The 18,038-nt window shown below is 42.6% G+C and overlaps 1 protein-coding gene across 1 annotated transcript in view; it reads left to right on the plus strand.

The window, feature by feature from the left end:
- GTF3C1 (general transcription factor IIIC subunit 1) overlaps positions 1-18,038 on the plus strand; it is a 40,686-nt gene that overhangs the window by 14,838 nt on the left and 7,810 nt on the right. Inside the window, exons 15-31 of the mRNA XM_005492091.4 lie at positions 291-557; positions 790-935; positions 1,344-1,441; positions 2,943-3,039; positions 3,740-3,917; positions 4,722-4,857; positions 5,813-5,948; positions 7,643-7,724; positions 8,361-8,546; positions 9,032-9,189; positions 10,386-10,528; positions 10,714-10,795; positions 11,928-12,040; positions 12,973-13,035; positions 13,552-13,645; positions 14,534-14,706; positions 16,159-16,443. Of these exons, the coding sequence (XP_005492148.3) occupies positions 291-557; positions 790-935; positions 1,344-1,441; positions 2,943-3,039; positions 3,740-3,917; positions 4,722-4,857; positions 5,813-5,948; positions 7,643-7,724; positions 8,361-8,546; positions 9,032-9,189; positions 10,386-10,528; positions 10,714-10,795; positions 11,928-12,040; positions 12,973-13,035; positions 13,552-13,645; positions 14,534-14,706; positions 16,159-16,443 (2,437 nt within the window). The remainder of the gene's footprint in view (positions 1-290; positions 558-789; positions 936-1,343; positions 1,442-2,942; positions 3,040-3,739; positions 3,918-4,721; positions 4,858-5,812; positions 5,949-7,642; positions 7,725-8,360; positions 8,547-9,031; positions 9,190-10,385; positions 10,529-10,713; positions 10,796-11,927; positions 12,041-12,972; positions 13,036-13,551; positions 13,646-14,533; positions 14,707-16,158; positions 16,444-18,038) is intronic.

Below are 18,038 nucleotides of genomic sequence, written 5' to 3' on the forward strand. Positions count from 1 at the left end.
TCCCATTTATTATTAATAATAATTTCCATTCTCCTCCTATCAAAATAAAATTGGATTTATATTAAACCAGTCTAACTTATCCACAGTTTTCTTAGCTGCTTGTGTTTTTTACAATTGTGAACTGGAGCATTTGTATTTACTACTACTTCTTTACTATTTGTAATTTACATTAACTTTCAACTGCCCATCTTCCTTTCCACTTTACTTCATATTAGTTTTTGTGCAGGGAGCTGTTTCTCCTGCTCTAATCCTCTTTTTGTTTCTATTTGGTCTTTAATCTTCCCTCCCAGTTCCAGGACTTGGACGTTCTCTTGGCTTTCTTCCCAAAATGCCTCGTTTAAGAATGGTCCACATGTTCCTCTGGTACTTAATTTATGGACACCCTTTAAATGAAACACGGCAAAAAGGAGGCAGTGATGGTGAGAAAACAAAAGGGCTGGATGAGAATGCAGCTGTAATTGAAGCACAACCAGATGGGACCTTAGAAATTGTGACAACTGTGGTGAATCCTGAGAGCTCTGCACAGGAGACTGAAGTAGATCTGAGTAATCAAACAGGTAAGAAGTGGCACATCCTGACTTAATTACAGCCCTTACCATGGTTCAACACTGCAAAAGAGATAAAAATCTGCTTCAGAAAGGTTCGAATGTCTAGAATTTAGAGAATTTTCAGGTCATTTTGGATTTGCAGGCTGTGACCTGCCAGTTGTGTTGTGCTTGAGCAGTCCCAGAGAGACTCTGGGTGTGAGTGTTGGGTTTGCTGTGTCTGAGGCTGTGTTCCTGGTGGCAGTGTACGTGGATGACTCCTCCTGGATGCGTTACATCCCTCCCCTGCCCGTGCACAGGGAGTTTGGCTTTGGATGGGCTCTGGTCAGTGACATCCTCCTCTGCTTGCCTCTCTCGGTCTTTGTTCAGATTGTTCAAGTCAGCTACAAGGTAAGGTGCTCTTTTGTTTTCCTTCAAAGTCTGATGATGGCAGCTGTACCTATAGGCTGGAACAAATATTCCCTTAATCTGTTTTAGCAAAACTAAACCCTGGAGAGGAGAGGAGACACTTCAGTCCTTTACAGAAAAAGTAGTTGCTTTTCACAGGCTCACTGAAAAAAAACCTGTATAGTCCTGTAATACTGCAAATTTTTAAGCTACTATTTTGCCAAGAGCTTTTTATAATCTCACTGAATCCTCTGCCTTATTGATTAACAAGAATAATGTTTAAGCATTTTACAAAAGCAGTAAGGTTTACTTAGAAAATAAATATTTTAGTAGGCAATTCTGGCAGCAAAGCTTTATACTTGAGGGGATAGTTACCTTTTGCATTTTGATTAACTTCTAAAATAATTCTAGGTGGAAGGTCTGGAAGATTTTTTAAATGATCCACTAAAAAAGCACACTCTGATCAGATTTCTTCCAAGGCCAGTCCGACAGCAGCTCCTCTACAAAAGGTAAGCAGCTGAGTCAAAATAGGAGGCTCTAGAGAGGAACCAACAGTGGCTGGTTGTTTTCTCAGTTATTTCCTGTCTGTGTCAAAAAGAACTGTGGCACTTCAGACAAGGACCATCAATCCTCAAAGGATAGTGTGCCAAACTGTATTTTTCTCTCCCAAATAGAAGGTAATAAGAAACTAATAAACAATATTCATGTATGCTGTCAGGCAGTGCTTGAGAGCTGGGAGGTTCTGTCCTTCATAACTCATGAGAAGGATGTTGTTTCTGTATAAAACACACTCCAGACTGCTGCTAAATTCAGAATTTAATAGGGTCTAAGTGTTGCTGTCCTTCATAAATCTTTCCAGAGGTGCCACATTTCCCAGCTCCTGCCTCTCACACATTCAGTTTCTCCTCATTCTCTCCGTGGCACATCTGCCATGGTTTGCCATTTCTCTTCCAGGAGATGTAAAACTTGAGGTTGGACTGAAGGAAGGAGAGTGATGTGAATGTATGGAATCAAGAGCACCATGTTAGCTTTCCCCAAAAAGTCACTGCTGACAATTTGTGAATGGTTGGAGGTTTAGATGACATTTTTCAAACCTGCAAATGTGCCTTTGGTGAGGGAGCAGGGCTGGGCAGTATCAGCAGCCATCATGGGGAGCCCAGGTTTGCAATTCCAAACCTATTGTTAAATCTTAGCAGTTAGAAACTGGATTGATGGCATTTTCTGAAATCTGCAGGCTCCATCTGATGGGGTGATGCAAAACAATATGACACATAACCAAGCTGTCTCTTCAGCCTCCTTTCACTAAAACTTCTGACTGAGCCAAATTTCTAAGCTTGATCTTTCTGACTCCCAGAGAAAACTCCTGCCAAAATCCAACTCCCATTTAACTGCATTTAATTAGATCTTAGTGAAGTTAAATGTGAGCAAAGCTAATTTTTTACAAACTGTTTCAGAAACTAAATCTTGCAGAAGGTTCCTGCAACTGCCAGGATTTTGCCATAGATGTAGGTATGCAGGATGGAAAATGCTGCACTTGTTGCACTGCCAAAGCTTTGAGCAACTGAAAGCAGCTTCTTGGAGCAGTAATTTTAAACAATCTGAACTCCAAGAATCATTGCCCAGTTCTCCATACACACATGTATGAAAGCCTGTACATACCAGTCATGTTTGCTTATTCCTGTCTTCTTTACATAACATGAAATTGTCTGCAGATCTGCTGTTAGTCATATTTAATTCATTTTTACATATGTTATTTATGGCTTATTTTCTTTCTTGCTAGCAAAATTTTGCTTAGTATTTGACTAAAATACAGGGTTTGTGATTTTAGGAGAGGAAGTTTGGACCCTTGGGGTATTACATGTTTTCCATAGGCTGATAATTCAAGCAAAAATACCACTTCAGAAATTCTGTAACTAAAAGCTCAGGTTGCTACATGAACATGTTGAATTTTCTGGTATCACTGCTCTATTTTCATGAGTGCTAATTGTAACACTCCTGCCATTGCTACAGGAGGTACATCTTCTCAGTGGTAGAAAACCTTCAGAGATTATGTTACATGGGACTGCTGCAGTTTGGCCCAACAGAGAAATTTCAAGACAAAGATCAGGTAATTAAAATTTAAAAGGCAGTTACTCTTCATGAATTTTTCAAGATGTGGGGTTCATAATTACCTTAAAAGAAGTACTGATGTTTCAGAGATGTGTGCAAACCTCCAGATCCAAGGGATACTGTATGTTGTGCAGGTAATTTTTCACCTCTTTTCTCTGGAAGGGAACACCTCAAATGTATAATGCTGAACACTGCACACAATAATGACCCAGGAGGTGCCAGACTGGCAAGACTTAATGAAAAATGAGTATGACACATTCTTTTCCATCAAGCTGTTAAGCTTGGATGTCTGACACAGAATAAAGGCCCTGATCAGAGTAAAATAATGAGATTCATATGCATATTTTTAGATAGAGAGCACCTGCAAAGGAGAAAGCAGAAAGGTAATGAGGCCCCAAACACATCCACTCAAGTCCAAAGTGAGGGCTTGCAGGAAATAGCCACCCTCTGGAAACTTGGAATATCCTGTGCACAAGGGAGAAAAGAAACTGTTCTAAATCTAGAAAGGAAATTTCTAAATTGCTGTCAAGGGAATTTGGGAATACAGAGCAATAGTGTGGGAATGGGTGTGGCCTCTGTCAGAGCAGTGCCTAAAAACAGCAAAGACAGAAACTGTCCCGTCCTAACCCAGCTGGTGTGTCCTGCTGATGAGGCAGTGTCAGTGATGTTTACAGCCTGAGCTGTGCTGTGTGTGGCAGGTGTTTGTGTACATGAAGAGAAATGCTGTGATTGTGGACACCACCATCTGTGACCTGCACTACAACCTGGCCCAGAGCAGCCGCCCCTTCGAGCGCCGCTCCTACGTCCTCAACACCCTGCAGGACGTGGAGAACTTCTGGTTTGATCTGCAGTGTGTGTGCCTGAACACACCCCTGGGTATGGCACACCTGGACCCCTGAGCACCCTCTCTGCCCCTTCTGGGCACACCCCAGTTCCTCTTCCCTTCCTAAAACTTGAGCCAGGCTCTGGTTTTCTGTTGGATGCTACAATGCCCAACAGATAGGAAGAATGATGCACAGAACTCCATGATATCAGAAGGCTAATTAATTACTTCATTATACTATATTATACTAAAACTATATTACATTATTTTACAATAACTATCACTAACTAACTAGAAAACCTGTGACTCTCTCCCCAAGAGTCCTGACACACACACGTGGATCCAACTGGTCATTGAATCCAAAACACACACCAGAATCCAATCAAGCAATCACCTCGGGTAAACAATCTCCAGAACACATTCCACATGGGCCCAAACACAGGAGCAGCAAATGAGATAAGAATTGTTTTGATCGTTCTTTTCTCTGCTTCTCTCACAGCTTCTCTCAGGAGAAATCTGAGGAAGCTAAATCTCTCTCTGTTCAGAGGGCATGTGAATACCACAGTTTTCCACTTCTACAGTTTTGGAATGTTGTCCTGTGCATCATAAAAATAAAACTGGGAGCTGTGTCCATATAATTCTATAAAGTTGTGATCCACTTGTGTTGAAAGCATTGCTGCCCTGTTGGAAGTATCAAAATTGACAGTAGCCCCTCTCAGTGAGAAGCAGGCATGTATTGAGAAAGGGTAAGAATTGCAGTACTATGTGGGAGCAGTAGGTTGCCAGAGCAAGGTGGATTGAAGATAAGTTGAATTCTGAGCTGTCATGCTGACAGTGCAACCCTTTGGTCTGTGCAGGAGTTGTCCGCTGTCCTCGGACAAAGAGGAGCAACCTTGCAGGGGAGGAGAGTGCCCTGGATGTGGAGAAGGAGCAGGAGTCAGCAGTGAACAAACACAACCTGGAAAGGAAGTGTGCCATGCTGGAATACACCACGTAGGTGCTGCAGCAGGGCAGGCCAGAGCAGCTGTGCAGGGGTTCAGGATGTTCCTCAGTAGCAAAAGCCCTTGAGACTGAGAATCTCAGCTGGGTGCTCTGTGGAGTTCAGAGCTGGGCAGAGTCCAAGGAGATGTAGCTCTGTTGCATGTTCCCAATAACTTGGCTGTCAGGTTGTTGTGCTGGAGGGATGGGATGAGCAGATTGGGATTTCTTTCTAAAGCAGTACAGATGTGTGTTGGAAGAGTCCTGAGGAGAGCAGAGTTGGGAGGGAGGGAATGCTTCCCTGCTCCTGTGCTTTTTATCATGGTATCTAAAGGAGCTTCAGCAGCTCCCCAGTGCCACAGCCTGAATCCCGTCCCTTTGTGCTGCACTTGGCTGTAATTGATGGCAGATTAATTGCTAATGTGCACTGTGATCTGGAGGTGATCTCTGGAGCATTTAATCTTCTGCCTAATCACACCCAGAATACCTGGGAGGGTTGCATGCTCACAACATCTGACAGCCCTGCAGAATACCAGCTAAATTTTTTTGATTGTGTTGTGCACTGTGGTTTAGTTCTGTCAATATTCTATTCTGTTTCAATAAACAGTCTGTTTAAAAGTATTTTCAGTTAGTTCCATGTTGCAGGTAAATATATCAAGTTACCTTGAAAAAAATAATGGAGTTGAGGGACCCAATTCCACTGATCCTTGCTTGAACTTGCATATGTGTGGCAGTAAATCTTTTAAATTGGATTTTTGGTGTTTACTTGCAGTTAGGCTGGGGATGACTGTGACATCTTTAAGAAAGAAACAGTTTAGGGATGTAATTAATGGTGTAATTAGGTGTAATATTACCCCCTAAACTGGGAGGGCAAGGTGAGAGTTCTGCACATTGCACACACACCAGTAAGAGCTCTGAGAAGGAATCTGCACAAAATAATTCCTGTGGGTTTTGTTCCTCTTGCTGGCAGAGGCAGCAGGGAGGTGGTTGATGATGGATCCATCCCTGGAGATGGGCTGGGAGCTGCAGGTCTGGATTCCAGTTTTTATGGGCATCTGAAACGCAACTGGATCTGGACAAGCTACATCATCAACAAGACCAGGAAGGTGGGTATTTAAAAATTTATAAACTTCTCCAAATTTTAATGTTCTTAAGGTTGAGTGACACCAAATTCTGTTTGCATGCTCTCAGTAAGGGTTTGCAGCCCTGGAACAAAATGAGTGCCAGATGTTCACAAATCTTGGTGCTGAAGTGAATGCAAGAATTGGACATAAATTTTATTTGAAAACTGAATTTTGAATTTGTTAATACATTCAACCAAAGGAGAAATACTTCAATGAGCAAGTAGTTCACACTGCTCAGTAGTTCCTCTTGCCTTTCTGGAATGTAGAAATTGTCAGACAAAAAGAAAAACATCCAAAACAAGGAAATACACAAGGAAAAATGTTTTTTAAAAATCAGGATTCTGGCTAATGTCCTGTCTCTGATGGAAGCTTGTAAGAGCAAGGGATATTTCCTCAGAATGCTCTCCCAGCTGTCTGCAATTTTGGCTCAAGGCCATTCTAAATCTGGGACTGATGTTTCAAAGCAGTAATAGCTTTTTTTCTTTTAGTATTAATATGTCTGGTTTTTGAGCATATGTAAGTCTTTACTATCCCCGGCCTCCTGTGGCAAAGTGTTTCAAATTCCTGCTATGTGCCACCACTTCCTTTTGATGCCTTAAGCTCCTCAGTAATTGAAGAACTGAGGGAAGCTGTGAAAAATACATTCTTCATTTTTCTCACTGTTTCACTGGATTTTTGTACACATCTCTCATGTCTCTCATATTCATCTCCTTTTTTTAAGACTGACCTCTGCCATTCCCAGCATGGAACTGTCCTGTCTTTAATCATTCTTGTTGCCTCTATTTTAATCTGTGATAGTTCTACCTGTCCTTTTTAAGGTGGAAATACAGTCTGAGAGTGCTTTAAGGTTGTGGCCAAGCACAGATTTTTGCAGCTGCTTAGTGTTGCTTTACTTCCCTAAGAATTCCATGCATTTCCTTTCCTTTTTCACCATTACCAGGCACTGAGCAGGGACTTTCACAGAGCTGCCTGTAATTACTCTCCCCTAAGCAGTGCACAAATCAGAGCCTATCAATGGATGTAAAATTAAGGTGCTAATTTATTTCCCTCTGGCAGGATCATTTCACTCTTGATTCTGTCTGCTGTTCAGCCACCTCATTGTTGAGCAGTAGCACAACCTCCAGCAGCTCTTTCCTCTCTGCTTTCCTCTCCACATCTTGTGACCAACTTCTGCCCCCAACAAGAGAAATGGGTTTAGCAGAGAATGGCAAAACTCCCAGCACATTGCACTTGGTTCAGGCTCAGATTTAGGATGGGCAGAATGTGCTATAGGAGGGATTTATTTTACACAGTGTTTGTGTTTGCATTTTGGTTTTGTGCTTTTCAGAAGTTCCTTTGGAATATAAAATGCTAATACTGTTTTACAGCAAACTCTGCTCAGCCTCTGCAGCAATGAAATAATCAAGCATTTCTTTTCCAGTAATTACTGCTTTTAACCTGAGGACATTTCTAACCTTCACAGTCTAGTGGTCATTCCAGGGTGATTTAAGAAAAGCTCTGGAGCCATTTTAATGTGTGGTAGTAATAATACAAATGAGTTCTATCTTATAGCCAAGGATCTTTTCCTTTAAACTGAAAATTTATTGCTGACACTACTGAGATTATAAAAGTAGATTGTTGTTAAAACCAGTGCACCCCTTTTGTATGTCACCTTTTTTAAAGTTATATTGTCTTAGGAAAATACAGGTCCTGAAAATGGGCTGACAGCAAGACTCCCAACCTTCCTCACCAAACACTCCCTGCCACTCAGTACTGGAGGTAAGGCCTGAGACTGTGCCACAGCTCCTCCTGCTTTTGTCAAACCCAGCAGGAAGGGTGTGGGTTGTTCTTGTCTCCTTCCAGTAATCTGGGATGCTCCTGGGGCAGTAAAACAGATAAATGATTTCATTCCCTATTACTGACTATATGGAACAATAATGTTTTATCTAGTATTGATAACATGGGCTGGTCCTGTCTCTTTACAGTGATCTAGAGTACTTCTGGGGCTGTAAAATAGATGTGTAAATAAATTTTTATAAAACAATCATTTCTATCCTTTGTAATTTCTGATGTGCAGTTTGCAGAAAGTCCAGAGGGACCAATGTTTTGTAGCACTGTTATCCAGCCTAATGTTTGAGGAGAAAATGCTTCAGGTTGAATGTAAAACCTCAGCTCTGTTCCCTTGTGTTTGTGCACTGTAAACTAGGCTTAATTACTTGATGATTCCTCATTAATGTAGGAATTTATTCTGTGAGCTGCTGAGAAGGGGCATGAAATGATAGGACTAACAAAGAGCAGTTCTGAGAGAACATCTGTCTTTTAATTTACTGAAATTTGTCATTTGGTATCTATACCTTAACATTGTAGAATGTCATTGCTATAAAGCTCCACTGCTGTAAATATGTGTCATTTTAGGTAACAAAATTAATATTTTGGGAGAAGCAAAGGCAGGAGCAGAGTCACTTTTCCAGAAAGAGGAATGCATTGAAATAACTAAAGAACCAACCCAGGATCGAACTAAACGAGTGAGAGGTGGAAAAAGCCAAAAGAGGAAGAGGCTTAGGAAAGATGTTGGAAAGAAGCCAAAGAAGAAAAAGAAAGGTAAGAAACAGGAAAAAGCAGCATTCTTTACTATGCCTAGGCCTGCAGGAAGCTGCTTTGACAAAGAGGGCCGGACAGGGCAGCTCTGTGGCCATGTCTGTGGGCTGCCTCAGTCAGTGGGGAGGAGCAGCAGCACCTTGTGCCCATGAGCTGTGTGTGTGTGAGCCACAGCTGCACAGGCTGGAGGAATCCCCATGGAGCCTGTGCCAGAGCAGCTCCTGCAATCCATTATCAGCTCTTGATAGCTGGCTTAAAGATTCTTCTTGGAATGATGCTCTAGGTTGTCAGTTTGCCAATTAAAGTGTTCTTTTTCTCATGCCTGGGAGAGCTGTTGCTGCATTTCACTTCTAGACTGCGACTTCCTTCCCTGCTTACCTCTCATTCTTAAAACTTGAACTGCTGCTGAGTCTGTGCTAGAAGTTTGAGTTAATCAGAATATAAGGTGCTGAGATAAATGTCTGGTTTTGTTTCCCTGGGTTTGCCAGAAGAGGATTCTGCAGACAAAAGCAAACGGCTGCGCTACCACGACAAGGCTGACCAGAGCGCGCTGCTGAGGATGACGCGGCTGCGCGTGACCTGGACGGTGCAGGAGGACAGCCTGCTCATGCTCTGCAGGATTGCCAGCCACGTGCTCAATGCCAAGGTGATGCACTGCTGAATTTGAAAGGCTGTGTTCTATGGACTTGTCTAACCATTCAGTATCCATCCACAAACAGCCTCAAAAACTGAGAGATTTGACAAACCAAATTAAAACGGTTAGGTGACTTGTTTGACAGATGGAGTTTTGCACCTTAGCTAATAGAGTTTTACAAAATAAGTTTATATGCATTGACTATTATCATCACAGTGTTAGTATCTGCCATCAAAGAAGTTTTTTCTGTCCAAGAGAGAGGGGGAAATGTGGGCAATGGATTTGTAGAGAGGATGGCACAGCTGCGTGTGGCCTGGACGGTGCAGGAGGACAGCCTGCCCATGCTCTGCAGGATTGCCAGCCACGTGCTCAATGCCAAGGTGGGAGCACTGCTGATTTCAAAAGGCTGTGTTCTATGAACTTGTCTATCCATCCACAAACAGCTTCAAAAATGCAGAGATTTGACAAATCACGATGGATCATGGTTAGGTGACTTATTTGAAGGATGGAGTTTGGCACCTTAGCTAAAAGAGCTTTACAAAATAGGTTTATATGCATTAATTATTAGCATCACAATGTTAGTGATAGTACCAGCCATAAAAGAAGTTTTTTGTATCCAAGAGAGAGGAGGAAATGGGTTTGTAGAGAGTTGTCAGGGCCTGACAGAAGGCCCACACAGTGTGCATCCATATGCAAACTTTGAGATAAGAAATGCTGACTGAGAAATGCCATGGAATAGGACAGACATTGTTGAGAGAGAAATGGAGCTAGAAAAAAGTTTCAAAGGATGGCCTTCAAATAAGACTAGATACTTTGGAGAAATAGAACTGTGAAAGATGCAGTGTAGTAGGACCCATGTGGGGTTATTTTAGATGATTTGCTTTAAGGTATTTGCAGCATGGTGTGGCTAAAGCTGATATGCCAAGAAACACTTATAATAGATTGTAATTAGGAAATAGTTGGCTTCTGATTGTGATGGCGTGAATTATAACATCTGTATTGTCTCACCCTCCCCATGAGACTGAAAACGGAATGAAAGTTTTTAAAACACCTCTGAGTTGCCCCATCTCTGGGTCACAAAAGGGCACTGTCCAAGAAGCACAGAGCTGCTGGGTGCTGCACACACACTTCACCAGCCAGGGCTTCATCCTGCTCTCAGCATGTGCACACAGCAAGGTTTAACTGCAGACACTCTGTTCCTCCTGCAGGTGAAAGGGCCCTTTGTGCCCTGGCAGGTGGTGAGGGACCTGATGCACTCCAGCTTCGAGGAGTCCCTGGATAAAACCTCCCATTCCGTGGGACGCAGAGCCCGCTACATTGTCAGAAACCCACAGACCTACCTCAATTACAAGTGAGAAGTTTTCTATCTTCTAGATACAGGCTAAATTCTCCTGGAGGGACATGATCCTCCCACATATTTCTTTTGTTTCATGTTGCTTAAAAATTGCATCTTGTTTGCACCCTGCTGCTGTCAGGTCTGTTTTGAGTTGGGAGAATTTCAGCTCTGAGCAGCACCTTCCATTGTATCTCTTGCAGAGTTTGCCTTGCTGAGGTTTACCAAGATAAAGCCCTCATTGATGATTTCATGAATAGAGAAAATAATTATGAAGATCCACAGGTAGGAGGGAAGTATTCCAAAAGTTCATAGAGTACTTTATGCTGTTTGGATAACTGAGTACTTGCACTGATTTCATGTCTTTTCTCTCCCTTGAACCTTTAGCTATTTTAAAAATGGCATCACTGTAAAAATGCAGCATCATTGCTGGTTTGGGATAAAGTGGACACAGGGCAGCTTTCCAAAGGCACATAAACAGCCCCTTGTGCAACAATCATTGTGTTTTCAATGTGCTTGTTTATAAACAAACATGACTAAACATCTCTGTCTACTCATTCCTTTTTTATTCTTTCAGCCACATTGTTACTTGAGCAAGAAAACATTTTTGTTCTGTAATTTCTAATTTTTATTCTGGTTGTGTGTTGAACTGGCACCTTAGCTTCTGTGAATGAATGCAGGAACACAAGCAAATTTTATCAGACTTGATTTGAGCAGCTAAAAGATTTTTTTTCCCATTTGAATTAACCATAACTTCAAATTGAAAATTTGTTTACACTTTCAGTGCAAGCAATTCCATTTTGATTTTCAGAATTTTCTCAGAACTGGGACAGGGTCATAGCAAGATCATTTTTATTTAGGAATGACAGTTCATACCATTGTCAGAAAAGCCCATCAGTTCTGTTGTTAGATTCATGTTGCTTTAAGGAAGAGCAGTTGTTCATTGATGAGACATCACTAAAATAAATATGTGTTCCCATCCCCAAAGTCTGTCCTTGGAAGCAAATAGAAACTTCTTTCCAGAGATGATTCCTCTCATGTAACAGGTGTTCTCCCAGCCATGATTGTGCAAACACTTCATGGAGAACGTGGAAAAGGCTGCAGGGCTTGAGCAGAAGCTTAAACATAGCTCTAGCAAGAGATCTTGCTGTTAATTCAGGCAATTGTCTTAGAACATATGTTCATGGTGCTTGGCTTGTAGCTGTGAGCTGATTACAGATGGAACCTGCAACTGTTCACTGAATCAGCAAACACAAACTGCACCAGCTTCTCCCTGCCTTGCCTTGCCTGTTGGACTGCTGCTGACTTCAGAGTTCAGCTATTGCTACAGGAATTTTCATGCACACTTTAAAAGTAGAGGGGTTTTTTCACTCTGAGAAATTGAGGCTGATGACATTTCTGTCTCCTCTTTTCGAAGGTTTGTGCAAATGAGTTTAAAGAGTTTGTGGAGAGACTGAAAGAAAAATTCAGTTCAACCCTGGGGAACCCCAAACTGGAGATTCCTGACACTCTGGAGGAACTCTTTGCCAGGTATTTAAATCCTGGTGCTTTTAGCTCTGCACATGGGGTGAGGCAGGGGACAGCACTTCAGAGCAGGTCTTCTCTCTGAGCTTGATTTACACCCTCTGTACCTGTACCCTTAGTAAGAAAACAAGTTTTGCTAAATATAACCAGCAGTGTTTCCTTCATTTCCACACTTCCTAAATACATATAAGTGATTTTCAGTTATTTGCACAATTTTACTGATTTCAAACCATTCTTATTGCTAAATAAGACTTTTAAACCAGAAATTCACTACAGCAGATTCTCCTAAATTGTCAAGTCCTCAGCCTTAGTGCTAGAGATGTTGCTACTCAAGTGTAACTTCATTGCAATAGAAATCCAGCATTTTTCAGATTAACTGGCCCCATTTTCTATCACAATTTGTAGCTGGTTGCTCAGCTGAATCATTTCAGTGCTGCTAAAAGTATTGATAAGGAAGAGCACTCAGCCTTGTGCAGCATTCTCCAGCTCCAAGTCATTAAGCTTTTTCATGATGATTAACACTTGAAAAGCAGTGTGGAAAAATTGTGTCTCAGACCATTTTATGATAACAAATTTAGCACCTTTGTAATTTTTCTTATTTTGGGAAGAGCTGTGCATTACAGCAAAGATGCTGCTGGCCATAATTGGAAGTCCAAAACCTCAATAAAATGACAAATCCTTTCAGTGCTAGAACAGTGTCCTGTCCATTTTTTTATCTCCTTATCAGCAGATATGTGAGTGGAGATGGATGTGGGCAGTTCTTTTCCTGTCTGACCCTGGTGCTGAGGGCTGCTGGAGCACACAGTCCCCTGGGCTGGCCCAGCCCTTGCCTCATTAGCAGTTGTGCTCATCAGCCTCTGGGCTTCATGGCTGATGCAAAATCACAGCAAATCACAGAAAATCTGGTTCCAGTGTTCTCTTTCCCTTCCCTTAACTAGATTTCGCGTGCTGGCAATTGGAGAAGACACAGATCAAGGCACAAAAGAGGATAATCTGAGCAGGTGAGTGGCAGTAGCACCATTTTCCTCATTAGGATCAGGCCACATCAGCCCCTCCCTTCTGTGGAAGTCCTATAAAGGGTGTCCTAATTCAGTGTTTCCATCTGTTTGTTGCAGTGTATAAATTTATTAACAGAAAAATACTTTGACAGGACTGTAGGGACCTCTGACATAGATTTGGCAGATAAAATGATAACAGAGATGACCTCAAAGTGATTTTATCACTGGGACAACTGTACATTTTCTATGTGGGTGTTGTATCTCAACAGGAGGAGATGTTATCAGGGAGAGCTTTGTGTCAGATTATCTAGACTAATTTAAAAATTGGGGGTGGAAGGTGAAGGAAAATGTAACAGATTCCTTTACATGAGTGAGCCTCAGCTGTAGATCTTGTGCCTCTATTTTTCTATTTGAGAAGCAGGTGCTGGAGTTTGTAGGTTTTTGTGCTGGTTTAATGGGTACCTCACCTTCAAAAATCTCCTGGAATAAATATTTTTCTCTCTCTCTTTTTTATTTCAGTATTTATGATATTCATTTTCTGGTGCTGCAGAATCTGATCCAGAGCACACTGGCACTCTCAGATCACCAGATGGAATCTTGCCAGTCATTTCAGGTACAGTGTCTGGACCAAACTTACCTGCCCATGGGATCATGGAATTGTTTAGGTTGGAAAAGAGCTGTAAGTTCATCTGCCCAGAACTGCCAAGGCCACCACTAAACCATGTTCCCAAGTGCCACATCCATGTGTGGTCATACAGCCCTAAAGTTTCTCCTCCCTCACTTTGCACATTCCTTTTTCAAATGGGAGAAAAGAAACTTGGAAGCTTGGATTTGTATCCATTCTGTGGGCAGTATTTTGCTTTTAGGAAATTTATACCTTGTAGGAAGATTTTCAGTTTGTTGTTTTCTCTCTGAGGATGAGGTTGCAAGATGTGAGGTTGATTCAATCACCTAAAACCACATGAAATAAGTTCCACATCACTTCCAGTGGGTCAATCTTTGTGCCCCCATGAGCATCTGGAATGTTTTGGAGGAAATATGACAAAAACAATCCTAATACCCAGCTTGCACTGGTGTTGGGGGTCTCCCCTTCAGTGCTGGGGACTACAAAAAGAGATTATCAATCAGTCAAGTGCTTAAGTAAGATTAAGATTCAAATGGAGTTTACAGCTCCTAAGCAAGAGTGGAACCTGGGTAGCCAAGCTCTCAGAACCAAGTGCTCCTGCTGAAATGAGGGGAAGAATTTACCAAAATGTGTGGCAGAGGAGCATTTCTCACATGTATAATTCCAGTGGGAGCCCAATCTCCTTTTGAGTATCAAGTGTCCTGCAGTATTTAGTTAATTTAATTGGCACGTACCATGGCAAGCCTGGAAGGCCATAGAAGGAACAGAGCAGTAAAGTGAATTTTGATGGATAATTTTCATCCTGGTTGTGTCCTCCCACCCCCGGGTGTGTGTGGCTGGAGCAGGGGGTGCAGAGCTGTCCCTGGTGTGTTGCAGACGTTCAGGCTGTACCAGGAGTACCGGGATGACATCCTGGTGAAGGCTTTCCTGGAGTGCCAGAGGAGGAGCCTGGTGAACCGCCGCAGGGTCAGCCACTCGCTGGGGCCCAAGAAGAGCCGCGCGCTGCCCTTCGTGCCCATGTCCTACCAGCTGTCCCAGAGCTACTACAGGTGGGTGCCAGCCTATTGCAGGGGCTCCATGCTGCTGTCTCCTTGTCACAAAGGTTCCATACCTTCTTGGTGTTTCTTGTGGGCAGCTCCTCAGAGCACTGACTCTCTTCTTCTCAAAGCAGCCACTGACTCCAGTTCCCTTCTCACCCAGCCACCCCACTCTTTTATAGCATCTGCTTCTCATTGGTCACGGCTGTGGCCTGGTAAAGTCAGGCCTGTTCCTAATCTTTGATAATTGGCCCAGCTGCAACTCCTTATGGGTAACATTACCTTCTACACTATCTTTATTTTCTTATATTCTGTCCCCCTACACTACTGGGCTTGGAGCAGAGGAGAAGATCTATCCAAGCATGGTGTGGAGGTGACTGTTGGGAAGGATGAAAGTTTGACAAGAAAGTTTCACAGATATGTATGTTTAGCAGAAAGATTTTTTGAATGTAGAATCTGAAGAAGGAATAGAGATGGAAGCAAGTTTTGACACAGAAGAAAAGAATTGCTGAGCCAGTCTGACTGGATAACCAAGGAGGCAATTAGAGAGGGGTTTTTATGGCTTAGAGCAAAGGATAAATCCACCTCAAACAAGAAGATGTTTTTACCAAGCAGAAGAAAGGTCTCAGAATTTTTCACTGCAAGAAAACTGAAAAACAACTTCTAGCTTAAACTGTAATGTGCTAACTTTTAGTGATTGGAGAACAGTAACATGAATATGGTAATTACAGTAGTTATGATAGGCTATAGATAATAGTTAAGGTATAGATTGGTTCTGCTGTATTAAGATGCTCAGCAAAGAAAAGTCTATAATGCAGTGTAACCAAAAGAAAAGTAAATAATGCAATGTAACCTAAATTAAAGGTCTCCAGGCCTGCCTGCAGCTGGAGCTGACAGCTGTGGGCACAGGCTCTGTTGCCCACAACCCTGGACTCCTGTAATGTCTTGGATACAATAAACTGCATTTTGGAGAGCTGCCTGGAGTCCCACATCCCTCATTTAAGGTCTTACTGGTGATAACACAGGAGAAGTGTCCAGAGCAAGGAACCTTCAGCTGAGGGTGCAGAGGAAGGTGAAGATGAAGCTGACATCACATCAGGCAGTCCTTGCATGGGGAGGGCAGTGAGGGAATGGAGCCAAGGGTGCTGGGCAGGAGCTCAGAGACACATGGAGAGGGGAGGAGATGCAGCAGCACAGTTGTAGATGTGATGGGAAGATTTCTTTAGCACTCCTGTGAAGCAGAAGATGATAGCTTTGCTTTTTATTTGCTGTATGCTACCTGACCTTTACACAGCGCATAAACACCTAATGTGCTGGAAATAGTAAAGGACTGTGAAAGCAGGTGTGGAGTGTGCCTGGTCACCAGTTCTAGAATGAAACTTCAACTGTCTGGCTCCTTTGTGCCAGCATAATTGTAAAAGAGCAGATTTTGAAGGATTTGTGCTTCTTTGTGGTTTTGTGCAGAGTTTTCACGTGGCGCTTCCCCAGTACCATTTGTACAGAGTCCTTCCAGTTCCTGGAGAAGCTCAAGGATGCTGAAAAATCAGACCAGCCACACAGTTTCTCATTTAAAGATGAAGAAAATGCATCATCAGAAGACATGGTGGCATTTCCCATGGATGGCCCTGGTGGCCAGTGTGTGGCCATGCTCTCCCTGTTCTCCCTGGGACTGCTGGCTGTGCATGTGAGAATCCCAGAGCAGATCATTGTGGTGGACAGCTCCATGGTGGAAAATGAAGTGATAAAAAGGTAAATGCTGTTATTTCTATTAAAGAATACAGTTTGGGGATAACTTGGATGAAATTGCACAGGAATTGGCATTTCCTGCACTGCACTGTGGCATTTTTACTGTGCTATTGTTTTGATTTTTATTTCTGAGGAGGTGCTCTGAAGACTTAATGGCACCTAAGTCAGTGTCTGTCATTATAGCCCTGGGCTGCATTTCCCTTCTCATGTGACATTTCAATGGCTTGACACTTCAGTGCCATCAGAGCTGACATGGAAAGGAGAGCACTGGGTGCTGCAGGAGCGTTTCATCAGCGCTGTGCCTTGGCATGTGACAGATGAGAGGGTTGGTAACAAGGTTTCAGCTTTATCAGTGGAACCTCTCACCACAGCAGTGCTTCTGTCTCCTCTTGGATTTCATTTGCTGTAAGCCTGCAATAATGGCATGAACTGAAACTGTCCCTAGGCAGTGGGAGCCTGTGAGCCCTTTTCCTTACAGCCATTATGTGCTTTCTTAAAAGTGCAACTAAAATCTCATAGTAATTTGACCTGCTGCTTCCTGTTGTGAGTACACATGGAAAATACTTTATTCTTATTCTCTTTAGGGCAGCTTAATTCCAACTTGAGGATTGTTACTGTGGTCCCTCTTTAAAATGAGCAGCTTCAGCTCCTTCACTTCATTCATGTTAACCAGTTCTCTGTCTTTCTCATTATTTTCTTCTGCACTGAATTATGATGTCAAGAAACAAAAGCCATGCTCCTGCTGGCAGCTCTGTGCCAATTCCCTCCTGTCATACAGGTGAAACAGCTGCTAATGCATCCCAAGATTCTGAAGGGCCATGGCCTTGCCAAAAAAAAGCAGCCAGGCCCCCCCCCCCAGTGCAGTGATCCATGCACTGTGACTCACCTACCAAGCTTCTTTTCCTTTATCTGTTGAATTGTTCCCTCTCAGTGGAGGGACAGATGCAGAGTACTATAATACAAATAACATGTATTTGTCATAGGGAATTGCTCCCTGCTCTTTTCCAGGCTGGCTCTCCAGGGTGCTGGAGATGTTCTGAATGCAAATCCCAGCTTCTCATATACTTGCAGTGTCCTCAGCTGGGTGATCCTGTGCAAGCTGAATGAGCTGTTTTACCAGCCAGGTCATTAACAAAATACACTGAGCCCTGGCCTGGTCCCATTGCTGAGTTAGGGGCATCTTGAGTAGTGCACTCACTGGTTTTTCTAAGTGATATGTTCCCTTTTTTATTTTTTAAGTGATGTGTTCCCTTTTTTTTTTTTTATTTTAAAAGGAAGTACTTAAAGTCTAATTCATGTTAGAAAAGGTTGAAGGAACCTTTCATAGTCCCTGGCATAATCTGCTTGAAACAGAGGCCACTTCAGAGTTAGATCAGATTGTTCAGAGGCTTCACTTTTATCCATAGTGGCTCTTGTCATGTCCTAGAATAAATAGTGTTGGTTTGACTAAGTTTGATTCTGGGAAATCCACCCTGGCTGCTACTGCTATTCTTTTCTTTACTTGGAGGATGTCTGCAGTTTGGTTTTTGGTGGTTTTTTAGTTATTATTTTTTAAAGTAGCTGAAATCTGTAACTCTCTCTCCTCCTTTTCACCCTGA

The sequence above is a fragment of the Zonotrichia albicollis genome, chromosome 16 (genome assembly GCF_047830755.1).
Source record: "Zonotrichia albicollis isolate bZonAlb1 chromosome 16, bZonAlb1.hap1, whole genome shotgun sequence".
Classification (NCBI taxonomy): domain Eukaryota; kingdom Metazoa; phylum Chordata; class Aves; order Passeriformes; family Passerellidae; genus Zonotrichia; species Zonotrichia albicollis.